Source organism: Opisthorchis viverrini, assembly GCF_000715545.1.
Source record: "Opisthorchis viverrini unplaced genomic scaffold opera_v5_244, whole genome shotgun sequence".
Taxonomy (NCBI): domain Eukaryota; kingdom Metazoa; phylum Platyhelminthes; class Trematoda; order Opisthorchiida; family Opisthorchiidae; genus Opisthorchis; species Opisthorchis viverrini.
Genome location: NW_008751900.1, coordinates 642,145 through 660,253, shown reverse-complemented (window position 1 = coordinate 660,253; position 18,109 = coordinate 642,145). Strand labels below are relative to the sequence as shown.

The following is an 18,109-nucleotide window of genomic DNA, read 5'->3' as shown; positions in this document are numbered from 1 at the left end:
GTGCTGGGCCTACAAGGAGAGAGTTATTAATGGATGGGGAGAGGGGGAAGAAAAAGTATGTGAAGGAGAAAGAAGAGAGGCGTCAGCAGTAGCCTGTTTTCGCTTACCCGCCTTGCTGTATGCAGCAAGTAAGGCGACCCGGCTGATGGCACCACGCGACGGCCAATGTGGCATGAATTTGTTTGCGTATGTGCAGTTCATGGTTGTACGTTGACCGGGGTACTGCCAGGGCGCCCACGCCTAGACAGGAGGACGATCAGGGTCCTCAACCAAAGCCTTTGACTCAAAAGCTCAGCCGCAAGGCAGTGGTGTTTGGCGGGAAATGCAAGTGCATTACCGTTTCTACGGAACAAGTCGCTACATGTTCCAACCCCCAACCTGGAGGGCCAGGAAACTGTGTTCGTCAGACCTCTAACCATTGACCAACCTGGTATGAGAGACTCTGTGAGTGTCGCGGGACACTCTCCAGTATAGCTCAATGGATCGCTGAGGTGCGCAAACCGTCACACCACGGCAAGGTCCAGTCTCTTCGTGACGGACTAGTTTCATTCACCTACTAATGAAATTAAAAATCGCAAAATGTGGTGCATTTTCCAAAGCCATTTACCAAGATATATCATCCAGGTCAATAAAAAGCATTTTACAATTGATGCAACTTATGTCAGAAATTTTGACTAATGGGATGCTATTTCTGCGTTTAGTATACATTATACTACTCAATAATAGTAATTGCAAATATCTGCTGCTTTATATTTTCAAATGGTTCTGGCACACTACACAAAATGCTACATGCGGTAAAAGTCGTATGCTCGGAGAAACTACTCGGTTGCTGGACAGTGACGTCTGCGGTGAAAATTACCGAAGTTTGGTTATCCGAGATAGCCACTGACAATCATGTGCAGTTTCTTACCTGTGTTGTTGTTAGGATTTCTTCTGAACTCTTCATTCTAGCTTATGCTCCAACGTGCTCTTTCTGAATTCAAGAGATTGACGGTTCGGAGCGCAGTCTTTTCATCATTCAAAGTGTCCATCACTGTCCTCAATTAACTTTTTATCTCAAGATGCGTTTGAATTCCATTATTAAATTGGGCAAGATGCTAAACCTCATATCATCCTTATGAACGTTTGGTATGACAACTCACTATAAACATCTGGCCGACCGATTTGTTGAATTTCTAACAGATAGTGAGTTAACAAATACGATGTGCGCTAGCAAGATTTAGGCACGGAAGTTATGAGGATTATCTCAGCAAAAAGTTCAATTCTACTGACCGTAGTTGTAGTCCATAGGGAGTGACTACATGAACTCCTCAGTTTTATGCTCTAATCCCTATACCAGCTTGCAGACGTTCATCTTTCTAGAAACGCACTTGAGTGGGCTGCTAGTTGGGTGCAAAGAATGCTATTGTGAAAACACCTGCAGTGCACGTCGTACAAAAATCATTTCAAAATTACGTAAGATATACTCGGAAAGGCACACCTAAGTCCATTAGATACTACTGCGTAGGCAGTGAGATCGAATTTTACTTGAAGAAGACAACTTTTTAAAACTAGCTGTATCTGACAATGTGGCTTACAAGAGCGTTCTGTTTTTTCACCGGCCAAATATGGCCGGAAATAAAATTACAATTGCTTGTGGCATTCACTTACCAAGCCAGTTTAGAAGTAAGTATCTGATGGTTTGAGAAGATTCTGCGTCTATGTAAAATGTCTTGTGTTCATACTACTAACAACAGATATTCTGTCTTACGAGACATTTGAATTAATTGTTATAGCGGCTTATTCTATAACTATCTACAAGGTGTTTTTGAGCATATTGTTTCCTGCTTCACCCCAGTCCTCTACTGCGTAGAAACCTAAAATCTAAAAGCAACCTATACTCAACAAGTAAGCTCATCTTATATCGGTTGCTTTTTTGTTTACGGGGCTTTGAATTCCGCTAGTAAGTATATTGTTTCCTAAACAAATCACCAGCTGAAAAGCACGACAACGCTGGATTTTTGCAAGCAGGTTGTAGATATTATATAACGGTCCGTAGCAAATTGGTTAGAAACAATGTTGCTCGGCACATCCGTTTGAAATACCAGTGAAGCATTCTATTGTACACCAGTGTAGACAAAATTTAAGTTATCTCCACCGCGTATGAAGATATAAAACTAAAATCAATCGAATTGTTATTGATAACCTTCAAACTTTATGTGTAGGAGGCATCCTGATTCTACGAATGATTACCGCTAAATAATGTACAGTAGGATAAAACAATTAAGCAGTCATATATTTTGAGGTTCAAGTTTTCAACTGAAAAATTACACACAAAAACGACAATTTGGATCAATATGTCAGTGGGACATAAGCATTGCAACGTTGATGGCAGTTAGTTTAGGAATTTACGAATTATTGCTTATCTCGGTCGTTGTATAACGGAAGCGGTTTTCGCGTGTTCTTGCTTACGTTTAATTGGTTTTCAGACAATCACTCCTCGACATTCTTGATCCATAAAAGCAAGAACTGAGATAGACTGTGACGACATAGTGGAATCCAAATGAACGACTTAGTCGAACCGTTAAGAGGTGGTTTATAGAGCTTTAGAAACATGAGGGCTTAAAACAGTAGCCGAACAGATAGTTCTAGCAATTACGTAAACTGGATGAGATCAGTTGTAAAAATAGCACTGAATGACAAAGCTAGCAAATAATCCCAGAGGATTATGTCATTCAAATCCTCAGAGGATATGGGGGATCGCTGATGTGGCACCGAACACACTGCTTAATAAGTGGGCGACCTCTGACGCAAGGAATAAAACGTTGCATTAAAAAAAGCACTATTGAACTAAACTTAAATACTAGGTTTGGAATTATTTAATGACTTCAATAAGGTACATGTTTAAAATAACGGTCAAATAGCTCCAGACAAATTGAGCCTAGTAAAACTGTGAACTATTTTGGGGTTTTCAAAATTCACCGCGAATATGAAACTTAGTTTTGGATGTTATTAATGCACCGTCGTGAATGTGTGCTGCATCAGGAAAGTATTATTGTGTGCAAATGAAGTCATCGAAAATCTTTATTCTTACCTCGTTTCCGCTTCATGTCCTGACAAGCTGTCCCAGGTTATAGTCAAGATCGAATGAGACAAACAACAGGTTACGTGCACTAAAATATGCGGTGAAACACATCTTACAACGATAGTTGGTCAGGACACAATCCATTAATTTTTGCTGGTGTACACTGAAGATCCTCATTTCTGTCATCCAAGCAGGGAGATTGTTTGAATCGGGACAGTGGTGCAAACCAGTCGAACATTTTCCGGTCAATAGGTACTTTTGTTTATTATCTACTGAGGAGTGAAGAACGAAGATTTTTCCTTCGATTTGGTCCCCGTACATTTCAAGTGCTTGCGTTTGTATCGCAAACCCGCGGATTATTTTTGTCAACAAAATCGCTATTTGAGCAGTAGTTGAATGCAATTAAAATTATTGAGAATGGTTAACAAAGTGCTGTGCTCTGCCTCCGACTGATGACGACTCACCTCCTCGTGTTTCGCATACATTCCAGTAAACGTAAGCGAAGGGCAGATTGATAAAAGGGACATTCTAAATTGTACTTACAATAATAAGATGTAAAACGATTTGAACCCAAATGCATCTAACACCGTTGTCATCCACTAAAAATGAAGCAACTATAGAAAATCTTATATGTTGTATCTAGCTGAATAGTCCTTCAACTGCATTGAGCAATTTTCATAATGTACTACTCATAAGGTTGCTGAAAATTCTTCGACAGCCCAAGACCGGTTTTACCCTTCTTGGGGCTCAACAGGTAGGCGTAGTCCCTGAGTTTCTGTCAACCCAATGTTCTACTTGAACCCAAATTGCACAAAAGCAATGAGATACATTCATTTGCAGACACATGTTTAGCAACCCATGAGTAACGCATTACGAATATACAGGTATCACGATATCTCGAATATCGTAGCAACTGAAGCATGAAGCTGCCTGGTGCAGCATATACAGTTGTCCGGAAACGTCACAAACGAGCGGTTAAGCTAATTTCCAGGTGAGTCTCTAGCAAAACCAATTTTTTTTTGCAAATGAGCCTGTTTTGCTCCAATGAATGTTTTTGTATTGCTGCCCCCAAATTTATCCATTTATCCACTGTTGAGGTAAATCTGCAGTTCACAAGCCCCATTGAAGTTTTCCTCAAAAGCGATGCATTCATTAACAAAGTACGCCAGAGTCAGTGCACGTGGTCGAATTCACTTATGTTACGCTATATGTGACTCAATCTTGAGAGTCCTTTTTATCCTGAAGGTGAAGCTTATAAGATATACTATTTCAGCTTGGGAGAATGCTGAGTAATATCACTAATACCACATGGGATTTAATCATAGAGTGTTCACGTTTTAAAAGCAACAACGCTTTAGAGCTGCTTTATTGAATCCACTCGATACTGCAGGCTTACAGTAGATTTAGCTTTCTCTCTTTCCTCGTATATGAGCAAAGTTAAACACACATCTTTGAAAACAAAAATGTTATGCAAATATTAGTAATGAAGAAAAAATCAGCTGGTTCCCTAACGGCTAGTAAAATGGTGTTGGTTCATCAAAACAGTGGTCCTAGGCCCTTTCGCTGAACCACGAGACTAAACGGTGAAGTCATATTCTGAATGAAGAACCGATACTAAACTGGTCTAAAAGGGCGTTGAAGGTGCTTATTAACAATGAAACTACCATTAAATTAGCCTCCAAGTTTTTTAAAGGGAAGTTACCCTACAGAATCCTCATGCTTCAATGGGCACCTGATTTACAGCCGTCAAAAGTCTTTACCTGTAAACGGATGCTCTACGAGCCTACTTAGCATACAGGGACGTGAGCATAACAGTTCAAAACGTTAGGCCGGTCTCTGGTTTTTGCAAGACAGTGTGTTTCTTATTTGCATTTAGAACGCTGATTATGACAGAAGTCAAAAAAGGAGTGCTTTCTCTCTAGGGCTGTAGGTATTAGACGTACTGTATGATGCGAACTCAAATGCGGTTGGTATTCTTTCGCTGGAATATTAATTTATATTTCTGAGCTCAGTGAAACCGCCTGTCAGGCTGCTCAAACAGTTTTGGATGCATTTGGCGGAAAAGGGGGCGAAATTCTAACCCGCGTTGCAAACTACCAGCGTCCTTCTGAACAAAAAGTCTTACGGGTAGGATGATTGTGTTAACTGTGTGGTTCTTTTCTTCGTTCAGACTATTAGAAACATTTCGTGAATCAAACTCAAGGACAGAATTTCCACTCGGACGTCAGCGGTTTCACTGTCATCAGTACAGTATGGCGAAATCCTGCAGTTATTTTGATTTTGGATGTATGTTTGGCTTAGACTTTTCTCTCAGGACGTATCTGCCAAACAACATAATATCTGGCATTTGTTCGACGACAGATACTTCACTCACAGCCTCCTGCGTTATTTCTATCCAGTTTCAAAGACTAGTCCGGCCATGGTAGTGGCATCATGACCCGGAAAATAGGCTTTGTAAGGATAGCATCTTGGCATCAAAAATGCTCCCCGCAAACCCGAAAAACTTGTAAAACCTCGGGCTTTGAAGTATGAGTTGGACATGGGTCTCCAGTTTTAGTGTCAGCAAAAGCTTTGATTAGGCTTAACTGTCGTTGGTCGTAGTATCATGCGGTTAAAACAAAATATTGCCAAAGCTAAGCGGTTGAGCGCACGCGCACGAACGTCTGTCATCAGAACAAGAAATTCCTAAGGAATTGCAGATGGAATCTTGGAAATATATTTGATATAGATAAATTCAAACGTCCCAGTGTTCTAAGCTTCTTTGGCTATCGTGTTCACGGTAAACTGCTCGGAGGTCTCCTGCTGGTTCGTAGCCAACTACTTGCTATGGGATGAGTGTATCGCAACATCTAGTATTTCAACTGGTGAATGACGTCACATCAGCATAGCGTTAGTTTTCATGTCTAAACTCCAATGTTTCGTATAGGGTTCTGGTTTGTTCTGTACCGGAATTGTAAACAAGCTTGTCTGTGTAATTAACTAACTCATCTACTGAAGCTCATTCCTTGATGTTTAGATGAATTGGTTTAACAAAACGCTGTATTTCAGTGATTAACAAAGACGAATTAGCAGGCGGTTTTCAATACTTGCGTGCATAACAACTCTCAATGAACGCGTGTTTTCGTTTATTTTATCTACAGATGCCTAGACATTCTAGATTGTAAAGACAAAATGTGTTAAGCAGTCGTAAAGTGTGCGTTCATAATAATAAAAGCCTCACTAGTAGCTAGCTTTTAATGTATAAAAGAAATACTGCACCACAGTGGTGTTATAGCAGTACACTACAAAATGAATGACACTATAACCTGATTAATAGGCGGGTCACGCACCTTAAATTATTCTGATGGACGCTGCCAACTATATGATGTAAATAGAAGTTAGTCCGGAGTCAATCACACATTTCAGGATGCAAGACCTTTCCTTCTGAAGCAAACCTAGACTTCTGACAATATACCCTACTTTTCATTCGAGAGCTCTCAGCAGATAACAAGGCTTGATCAAAGCATATGACAGTATGCTGACATTTATCAGTGGTAACAGATCGCTACGGTTACTGATGCATTTGTTCGATACTGACAAGACAGCTGGTTTTCTGTCGTTATGGAAACGGTAGCCGAAGTGCATAAGCGCTGTGCCGTCAGTAACCCGTTGTTGGTGTCACTTTCTCAAACGATGCACGACTGCTTGCACTGTTTTCACAAAACTGTTAGGGGAAATATGAACGAACAAGCATCCAGCTTTATTTATATCATGCTAACTTTTGAGTCCAAGAACATCCGGTTTTAGATTGTGGTCCAAAAGTGGTCGAATCAATTAATCATGACCATAATTAAGGCGTTATTTCAAGACGGCCGTAAGCCACAGGATCAAAGAAGGACAAACAACGTTACTTTACTCAACCTTTCATCGATGAATACTGAACTAGGCGACTGGTTTCAGTTTGATATAAGCAAGAATCTTAGCTAAGTGTTGCATCTAATTACTGTCTCCGCTCCAGTGCCTTAGTGTAGGAAGAAGACTCGCCAAAAAGGAACACAAAGCGTTTTTTCAAACAAAAGTTTCAAGGGACCTAGTGCTATTTGAAAGGTACGTTTGGAAGTGATCCAGGCTGTCTTTTTGGAATATGATGAACAGTATTCACCATCGACCGTGCCTCTGAAATGCTCGAACTCTCATTGTCATCAGCCGGGCTTCTGTGGCATGCCTGACATGCCGTTACTAAATTGACTAGCCGCTTGAATATTTGACTAGAAGCTGGTTGGTTTCTCTAGCCTGAATGACTGATAGCTTCCATATTTCGACTCTGGCAAGATGTGAGTGTCGTAGAGGGCTCCGGGCATTCAGAAATTACTTTCAGATACCTGACCTTCCTGACGCGAAGTTTTTTGAAGCCAATCGTTTTCTTCGGCTGTTTGCTGTATTAAAGCAAACCAGCAGTAATTTAGCAAACAAATATTGCTCGATTACCAAACTCCAGCGCACGAGGAATGAGTAGTAAAAATGTGAGGCATTCTCTCCATATAATATAGAAGCTGGTTGGTTTCTCTAGCCTGAATGACTGATAGCTTCCATATTTCGACTCTGGCAAGATGTGAGTGTCGTAGAGGGCTCCGGGCATTCAGAAATTACTTTCAGATACCTGACCTTCCTGACGCGAAGTTTTTTGAAGCCAATCGTTTTCTTCGGCTGTTTGCTGTATTAAAGCAAACCAGCAGTAATTTAGCAAACAAATATTGCTCGATTACCAAACTCCAGCGCACGAGGAATGAGTAGTAAAAATGTGAGGCATTCTATCCTTATAATATATATATATGTATACTTATATATATATATATATATCAGGGAATGGCATCCGATTTGTATGGGCCAGTTATCAGTTTGTACACGGAACAACTGAGAATATCAGGGAAGACACTAGAGGTCTGCGTCTAGCTAAAAGGGGTGCTACGTGCATGCATTTGGCACCAATCTAGTGTCGGCATAATAAAATACGCGGGAAAAATTAGGGGATCCATTGTATCTAGCAACCAGCCATCATCAGTATCTTGGTAAAAAGCTGAACTGATTGTTTAGTTTTCGTACTCAACTTCGGAAGGAAGAGCTCCTCTCGTACTTGTGAACGGGCTAAAGCAAATTTGTCTGCAAATTTAGTTTCAACACACATATGTGAGAGCCCAAACTCTGTTGGTCTATAATATTAGGTGGCTCGTAATATCAACTAGGGATAGAAAGCAGATAACACCGCCACTCCTTAGTTGAGAGTTTAGAGTAAGGAGAGGTCATTTCGTGAGAATAGGGATGACCTTCTCTACAAAAGCGGATGTAATCAAGTGTTGTTTTGTGGACGAAAACTAGCTTCGCTTCAATAAAATTTGCGCATCTTGAGTTTACTTAAAACGCGCATACCATTTGAGCCCTTGATATTTTTCTTACTTCTAGTACTCGGTTAAAATAGGGCTCAAAACAGGAAAAATACAGAGTGCGCCGTGTGCAAACCCTGTATTGTAGAAACGTCAAAACGAATCAATAGGACAGGGTAACGTTTCAACTAAGGTTCGGTGGAATTCTCCATCTGCATAAGGTAACTTCACATTCTTTTGAGGCTATAGAAAACAAACAGAAAAAATGAAAAAAATGGGTTCAATTTTACCAACCACCGTTCTATCATTTATTACGCTTGAAGAAGGACATTCACCAAACCAGAACAACTCTCAAACGTTTAGACCCAAAGCATGATTGTATGCAGATGACTACAGCGAATTCCAGTAGAGAAATATGTCTTCATTTATTAACTTCAAGCGAATACGATTTTTGCCTTAAAGCATGGGAAGCAAGTGAACGGAATAATACTTGCACGTAAAGACTAAATCCACACTGAATGCATTTTGAGAGTTTCCATAAGAAGAGCAAAACATTTCTGTCCTGTTGCATGCCAGAAATAGATTTGCTTTTTACGCACACTTTTACTTCGTAACGACGCCGTAACCGATTAAATGAAAGCAGCTTTGTATTTACGTTCTTTCTTGCTGCTACGGTGCTTAGAATGACAGACGTTAAGATAGATTGAGAAAACTGCTGCCCCATTCTAATTTGGATTGACCTGCCAGTCGCAGTTCGTACTTGGGTATTTTAAGAAAATTATTCTGAATGACAAACTATTTGCTATTGTATTTACAGATTACACCGTTGAAGAGCTTGGGCCAGAAAATCGACGACTTCGTGAGAACAACGACCGGTTAGAGACCCGTATCCAACTTATCGTCCAGACTATCAATGAACTGGATGTACTTTATCGTTCCAGCAAGAGTGATAGTTTTGTGAAACGATATGGTGCTCTACGGGAAGCAATCAAAGAGATTGTTACCAATAAGGAACTCATTGGAGCACCGTGAAGAAGGCCGTCTCACAGGAAATCTGCAAGACAACACCGCAGTTTGCAAACATCCAAAGAATAACTTTTTACTTTCACGTTATCCAGAGTACTGCGTATTTTTTCCATGTATACCATTTTATCTTGAACTATTGGCATTATATGTTTTGTGTTTATTCACTAAAAGCATTGTCACAGTATTTTTGTGTCCAAATTTCAAAACTTGGCTTAAGTACGGTTTTGTTTGTACCTTGGATCTTGTGTTCCGATAAAAATTAGTATCTATATGACCCTTTGTTTAAATCACAAATTTGTGCTATGTGGCTGACTTTCACTTCCTCCAAAGGAACGCTTTTTTGTGTTGGTATATTTATTTAATGTCCAGGATTTTGAGGTGGTATTCTGTGGGCCCCAAGTTACAGCCTGCAGGGAGAAAATGATCGCTTTGTTCCGTAATTCTATATAATTCGACATAAATTTCTCCCATACGAAGATGGCAGCTGATCTAAATACACAATTCTTGGTCTTGAAGTAATAAATGTATTGTTTGAAGCTGTTTCGTGTACTTTTAAGAAATTAGTGATTATTTCTGATCATTCATCTCCTTTAAACGAATACAACATTTATGAGAACATTTTCCTTCAGGTAACGTATTTTAGTGCGGTCAAGCGATATGAATGCGGGCCGCCACAGGCTGACTATGACTGGGCTCTTCCATAAAATCAGTAAAAGCGTCAAGTGAAAAAAATAGGCTTTTAAGTCCCGATGACCGCCACTGAATAGCTAAGAAGCTAGGCTTGGCAGCATGTTCACAAATTCAAAACATAATGAGGACGCCCAGCGTTGAATCCACACTGCTGCTGAATATATCAACTGCGGGTGTCAAAACTGTTTCAAACATCATATTTTTGTTAGCAGCACAACAGTCAACAATAACAACGTGCATAACGTGCATCAACCTCCTCCCTTTATTTTAACTAAAATTGCGGGAAATCATCTAGTTGGTAGCACACCAGGGCCATTTAATCAATAACTCTCGATCTGCGTCCGTCGAATTGCCAATGAATGGTAGAATACACAGATCAATTCATTTTTCACCACTTAGTTGCTTATTGTTTACTCATTTGATTTCATGAAGGTCCGCATTACAAGCAAGCCAAAATACAGTTGTCTGTGAGGGCCAGATTTACAGCTGGTTTCTTCCTGAATGATGGCCGACATCAAGATTTTGAGATCATTTGGTATAACAGTTATTTAAGCATGATATCTGAGTGTGGATAAGTACACGTCTGTGTGTCTTTGAGCATGCAGCAGGTGTTTTCTTTCGGCCCCAAAATCTTCAGAGAATTTTTTTTTACGCTAGACCTGGTTTTTCCAATGTATGGCTCCAACCAACGGCTGACATAGGTAAAATCAGACTAGTGGCATCATCGTGATGTCCCTAACGTTCCTTCACAGAACTCTCCCTTACCATCTTCTGTCATAACTATAAGGAATTTCGACCAACATGTATCACGTTGATCAAATGGCTGAAAATAGCTCGATAATATCCTGACTTTGGTGCGACACGCCACTTTCGCCGGGATCGATTTAGAAAAATTGACGAGTCTCTTGAATGAACATTGGTCAGAGAATCAACGTTCATTGACAATGCTTGATCTAGAAGTAATGCTAACCAATCGCTCAACAAAGCAACACCCTCGATTCAAGTATAGGCAATAAAGTAAGCCTGTCGTTTATCCCGGGTTATTTCGCTAAGACATATTTGGTTTAGATCATCACAAACTGTCGTGTGAATAAATCTATACATACTGTAGGATCCAATAAAACACGTGGCGCCAAACACGAGTGCACTCAGTCTATGTTCAATCGAGTATGTGCTTTGGGATTGCACTACGTTGAACTGGGCACTTGTTCCCATTCAGGTCTGCAATTACGGCAAATTTTTAAACGATCTGTCGCTGCATTAGTATAGAACATACTGTTCAGTGGCTTTTGCCAGAAAAAATTGCCAATAGTTTAAAATAGTCAAACATTCTTCGGCTGCTCACAACCTGAGTGTGGCGGGTTCGACTAGCAATCATGAAGTATTTGACAATAAATCAGTAAGTAAGCCGAAATTCCGGTAGGCCACAGTTTCCATAAAATTCAATAACGTCAACACACACGGAATGCTGGGTTTATTCTTGTTCCTAGGCAGTAAAGCATAAACAATAAAGAAACGAAAAGCCTTTTCAGAGAAAACCACGCATCTAAACCAGCTCAACGATCAGACCAGACCACGACCAGCAACACCGATTTACACCTATCACTCGGTGCATCACGCGAAGCCAACCACGAAGATTGCCCGTTATACTCAATAACTTTGCTTGGCTTTCTGGGTTAGTCTTTTCAAGTTTTGACCCCATAAAGTTAAAACGCAAGGTGGCACAGTGTAAGGCACTCTTGTTAGTGACTGTAGGCTGTCTTCCGTTGAAACAACAAACTTCGCATATCCTTAGGCTATCAAAGAGATTTTGATGGACAGCATGATCATTCAAAATTTTCTGTCTCCACAGACCACAAAGAATTTGTTTCTTTAACTTCTTTAATGTTACCAATCTGGGTCTACTCAGTAAACTCGAACCTAGCATTTTAAAATGTGCTTATAGACAAGCGTTACCTTAGGTCACATTACCCATCTGTCAACCAAGAGAGAACCATATTGGCGAAGCTCAAACCGCACCAACAATACGACCATCAGGTAAATCCACACGGTGATTCACTTCAGGGGGAAAGAATGTCTGTAAATTACTTAGCCTCATTAGTTGCCCTTTCAGAAGAGTAGTAGTACTACAACTTTCTTAGTTAACTGTGGAGTGTATCAAACAGAGAGGAATGGTGCACTGAATCCCATGGCACTTTGGTTGAGGGTAGCATGGCTACCATTTTGACCTGGTTGTACGCGAGCTAGGATAATATCAGGGAACCCACGCATACACAGGAGGAAGATTACGGTCCTCAAGCAGAGCCTTTGTTTCAAAGGCCCAGCGGCAAGGCAGCGGTCGTTGACATGAGACTGTTAGAGCAGCCGACGTTTTAAAGGCGCAAGTCACCACAAATATTCCAACCCCAAACTTGGATGATTAGGAGACTGTGTTATTCAGACCTCTATCCTTTGGCTCACTTGATATAATAGGCTGTGTAAGGGGTAAAGGCTAATCCCCGTAGAGGGCAGTGGCTTATGTAGGCTCATAAACCGTCGCACCGCGGCAAAGTTCAGTCTCTTCGTCACGAATTTGTTGATAACAGCATAAATGACAACTAAGTAGTGCTAACAATGATTACACAATATTGGAAAGAAACTCTGTCGAAAGTAAGAATATCGTGGTCGTTTAACTGAGTTAGTCAACCCCAGAAGTAGAAGACCGGCTACAAACCTCATAAGCAGGAGCAGACAGACTTTCCAGTGATCAACCTCCCAAAATATGCTGATCATGTACAGGAGATTATTTCAACAAATAAAATATTTCTGTCATATTCCAGTTCTTTTAATAAATACTGTACAAGGAGTACTTGCAGGTTCTCAAAATGAATTGCCTTTTGTGACAGTAAAAACTGGTTAAGTCGATTGATTGTTTCTCAGCAGAACTGCAGAAACGTAGCATAAAAGTGTAGGAAGGTGAAGTGCTCAATATCAAACAGTAAAATTAGAAAAAAAGTATACGAGCTTTTCGCAAGTTTTCTAGACCTATTCTAGATTCAGTTATCTATAAAGTCTTAAATTAAGATTTACTTAGTAAATGCACTTTGCATACGATCTTCTGCTGTGGCGCCTGCGATGAAAAATAGAATAAATCAATATACGTGGGTAAGTTGCATATTTTCTGTGAAATTAAATCGGTACGCGATCAATCAACAATACTAAGGTAGTGTAATGGTGATATTCAGGTGTTTGTGAACACAAAGTACCAGCCTTGATCAAATCGGGTCAATGCTTAAATTTTTTAAAACCCAATGAAGATTTTAAGGCTGGTGTAGAGAAGCCCAAAATTGAAAAGCCAATTTTGTTTTGTGATATGCGACTGTTTGTTGGTATTTCTAAGATACGCATTAATGAAGTGGTTAGTGTAATTGCTTGACCACAGCACGTAGGAAATTAACCCTGCTCAACCAGTCTGTCTGGAGGAAGTAATAATTCTACTGTGTGCAAGGGACCTATCTAAAGGGACTAAAAGTACAGCTCTGCACCGGACATGCAGAACCCCTCATTGTTAGGATCTGTGCAATGACTTTTGAAGATAAGATTGGTCTTTCGATTCAGGTCTGTACGTATGCTTTGTGTGACCTGTAAGTTGCTGTGACATTCAACTGTCATTATCGATGAGTCACGTCACCGTTCCATTTTCTGCAACCAATGCAAGAAACCATGTTTCTGTATCATTATACTGCCTTTTACACTTACCTTGGCAGAAGACGCTGTACAAAATAAACCCACCAAACAGTTGTGTTGTCTGTCCTGCTCAATAAAAGTTCACAGTCAGCAAAGGCATTCATTACAGCAGTTGACAGAGTGATTGGTTTGCTTTGCTCCGTTACTGGATTTGCTCATGTTACAAATACATCCGGAGTTGTGCGAGGTAGTTTATCCTGCACACGACTTAACCGGTGCTTGTAAACCGCACGTCCAAGACAGCGGTTTGGTTAACATATGAATATTTAGTTGTCAACTGGATGTGAAAGTTTACTTTTGCTTCGGTGAACGAAAAGTTCAAGCCTTCGGCAAACCCTGTAGTGCACGGTATCACGTCGACCTAAGTCCAGTCATTGTAGAGCTAGTTAAATAAATATGCGAACTGTGATTGGCTCTAGAACACTGCCTCGGTTGGAGTTAATGGTGATACTTTCGGGCCCAGGTGACGCAAATGGAACTGGTAATCATAGTGAAGAATACAGTAAGACCCTGCAGGGTTCTTGGGTTTAACTGATCACAAAGAGAATAAAGATAGGTGTATATAAGAGTAAGAATTCAGCTAATGGCAAACACGTTTTAGTGTTCTGTAACAGCGATGCATTCGCAAGAAAATCCTAGTTTTATTTGATGCCAAATATTTATTGTGGTGAACGCCTATAATAGTAATTCGCGGTGGCAAAGAAAAGTTGTCGCCCAGGACCGTCGGTATCGCTCTCAAATCAAAGAGCGCCGTTCTAGATTCCCGAAACCCTCACTCAGAGCTGTAGGAAGCACTGATAAAATAAATTAAGAGATGACTGGCTCTGCATACTTGTTACTGAAGCTCCGACGAACCACTGATGAAATATGGACTATATTTTTCGTCCAACTGGTGGTACGGACTCCCCGGTTAAGTTTCATTTTATCTTTGATTTAAGATTCCACTGGTTAGGCTCATATCATCGAATAGTTCCTGGTTTGATGGATAACTGTTATACGCGGCGCCAGTGCATCCTTGGTTTATGTTGGCATTAAGCCTTTACGTTTTAATAAAAAAACCATTTTGTACTTTTTGGCATAACAGGAAGCTTTATCCATCGCAATAATTTATCGAGATCAACTATGCTGGTTTTCTGACAAGCCAAAGCTACAAGAAGGCAACTGGTTGCGTGAAATAAACTGTGTTGCTTCCAAACCCGGCGGAATATGAAAACTGCCTGGAGAGCTTGTGAGAGTAGGAAATGGGAGAAGAAACAAGCCAATATGGCACACTGCAGGTATGACAGTGACTGATTTATCCTAAGATGCTAAAGCTGGTGAGTTAGAAAATGTCCCGAAAATTCATTGAGTTTTGATACCAAAAGTTCTACCTAAGGTAAATTCAGGATGGTGTCTTGTAACGCTATTTCGATATCCAAATAGCACGCGGAATTTAGCCCGGCAGCTGATCAACAAGGTTAAACAGTGCTTGAAACAGTTTTCGAATGATGTCAAGGATATCACTGTGTCACTTTGCAGAGGGTCTAACCATGCTGAATATTTTAAAAACCCCTAGCTTTCATGTTAACATGTATTTCATAAATCGCGGGAAGGGTGCAGTATGTCACTGGAAAAGAGCTTGTAACGCAATTCACTGTTACTTAAGAAAACACAGCTGTTATTCAATGGGTACATGGTGTGATTGATTCCTGTTCTTAATGACCCGACAAACCATAGCTGCTAATTTTGATCCGCAATGGAATCATGCAAATCTAATCCAACCATGTGATTTTATCTAAATTTTGTTTCCCAAGTTTAAGTGAAACATCTTGTTTAAGTGCAACAAGTCGCTGAATGAGCGACTCCGAAACGCAGCCAACAAAAGCAATGTAGATTCTCAGACTACTCATGTTTTTCAACCCAAATCGACTCCTCTTGGATTTAAATGAATGGGTTTTGGTTGGCCAGTAAAAAAAATACACCGGAAGCCCAACCAGGATTTTACAAGTTTGTCTGATGTGGAAATATAAGAAAAGACAAGACACAAACATGCAACTACGTCATCTTAGGGGTTACTTCAAAAAATTGATAATTAATTCGGTAATTTTCAGGAAGATGTAGGGCACATCATGGGTAATGTCCTTCCATGATGAAGCAACTGCAAACAACACGAGGTTTCCATTGGTTCCACAAGCCCTTTTTAAATATTGCAACGGAATATTACGTTATTCAGCAATATAAAAACTAGTCCCTATAGTTGGCCATTGTTGTCATTGAGTTAAAACCGTCTGACGAAATTCCACACCCCAGAACAACTTTCCTGAATTTCTGATATGATGACAGAGCAATGAAGAATGCACCAGATTTGAGCACCGTCTGAGCCCAAAAAGTGTCTTTCTGTAGTTGGAAAGGCCGCCGCTTCACTCTCTTCCAGACATGCCTTTAAAATCGCCGACTGCGAACAGTGTACGACTAACTGCTCGACGGTTGTACTTGAATTGAAAAGACTTAAGTCTATGGACATCAACAAGCTAGCTCTTTTTAGCATTCAATAAGCTTCTGCTCTGCATCCTATCTAAGAAGCCCACTGTCACTTTATTCGGCCGCTGACAACAAGTGAGCATTGATTTTTGCCTAGATTCTGAATTTCGTAAAAATTCAACCACGACGTACAAAAAGAGAAATATTGTTCTTTGAAAGATAACTAGTGTTTGCGGTGCATCGGTTGTTTATGCTTCTCTCTTCACTAAATTGGAATCTCATGGACTATCGTATTTCCAGGCACTTAAACAACTCATCACGTACAGTCTTCGGAAATTGGGTTTTGCGAAGTTGCCTGGATTTTACCTATGATTGGTATTGGCGATTCTTGCACAAGCTTATCTGCTTGTGTGAAAAATTTGGTGAAATAATGGGCAAATAATATAAATGAAATTCCATGTAAACAGTTAATCAGCTGGGCATGTAAAAATGGAATATCCGTTTTTCGAGTCTCTTCCTCTAAGGTGAGTTCTAGTCTCCAAAAATGAGAGAAAGTACAGATGCTCTAAAGGAGCAAAGCTAAGCATGAATAATAGTTGGCATTTTGCTTTATTTTTTCGAGTATCTTAATATCGTTTCTTCTTTAACTCAGACATCTAGGTGTTGAGAAAAGATTACATCTGGTTGAAACACCTTAGTTCATGCTGCCTGAAGCAAATTTTTTGGTGTTTAGACAGTGTATTTTTTACGGTTCACAATCCCAAAATTTGCATCCACACAATATATTTTAAGATGGGTGGTTTGCGATACCCCATCTTAGGATAATCCTGTTACGAGAGGATGGTTATCGCGGTTAGACAGTGCTAAACTGCATGCGTGTAAAACATATTAAAGGATGAAGAAATATAACGCTTGGGATAAGACTAAAGAAAACGTGAATTCCGCTGAGATCAGAATATTCATCTTTATTTTATCTCACCCATCTAATAAAAAAAACACTAGTTGTCCATTTTTTTGAACAAAAATGTAGTTAAACTGGATTCTTGCGAAATATAGTGCACGCGATAGCATTTTTAACAATAGACAATAGACAACAGGTATTCACAAACCTGTAATTTGAATTAATTACAGATTCACTTAAATCTGAAATGCTTATATTGCTCGATAGTTTTCCAACTGTTTTGACCTCACTTTTTATTTTTTTGGTAGCAGCCGTTACGATTTTTGTTAAATAATCTAAAGGCATTTTGTGACTTTTTTTAACACGGTTCGGGATAAATGTATATTAGGCAAACAAACGATGCGCATATCACGAGTGTAAATTCCCGTGAACAAATTTGCCCACCTATGAATTGTACATCTTTGACCCTTACCTCAACTGCAAACAAAGATGGGATATACTGGGCAGCTTGATTGCAAACGTTACATCACCAATCGAGGCGCTGATGATGTCACCTCGATTAGTGATGAAACGTTTGCCATCAAATTGCCAGCTCAGCGAACTAACCAGTGACCATCTATGCTACCAGAGCTACGGATATTTTGATATATAGATAATAGGAAATACTTTCTGGATGAATCCAGACAATGTGATTTATTTTCTACTGTGTCAAACTGTTTCGTTTCAGAAGTCTAGCTGAAAACATGGTGGTCAAACAAGGTTTATTTTGGAATGAATGACATGAGCACAAACTACCAAACTTTTGTTGGTCACAGATGAAAGTAATCGAGGTCGTTATGTTCCTGACCGTAGCCTTCCTTAAAATCCTATGGCTTACTGCTT

General features: G+C 40.0%; 1 protein-coding gene across 1 annotated transcript in view; it reads left to right on the top strand.

Annotated features, from left to right (window-relative positions):
* The window catches only part of T265_08901 (hypothetical protein), a gene marked incomplete at both ends in the record, with an annotated part of 29,514 nt that extends 19,520 nt beyond the window's left edge, over window positions 1-9,994 (top strand). Inside the window, one exon of the mRNA XM_009174829.1 lies at window positions 9,242-9,994. Within this exon, the coding sequence (XP_009173093.1) occupies window positions 9,242-9,456 (215 nt within the window). The remainder of the gene's footprint in view (window positions 1-9,241) is intronic.
* Between the last annotated feature and the right edge of the window lie 8,115 nt (window positions 9,995-18,109).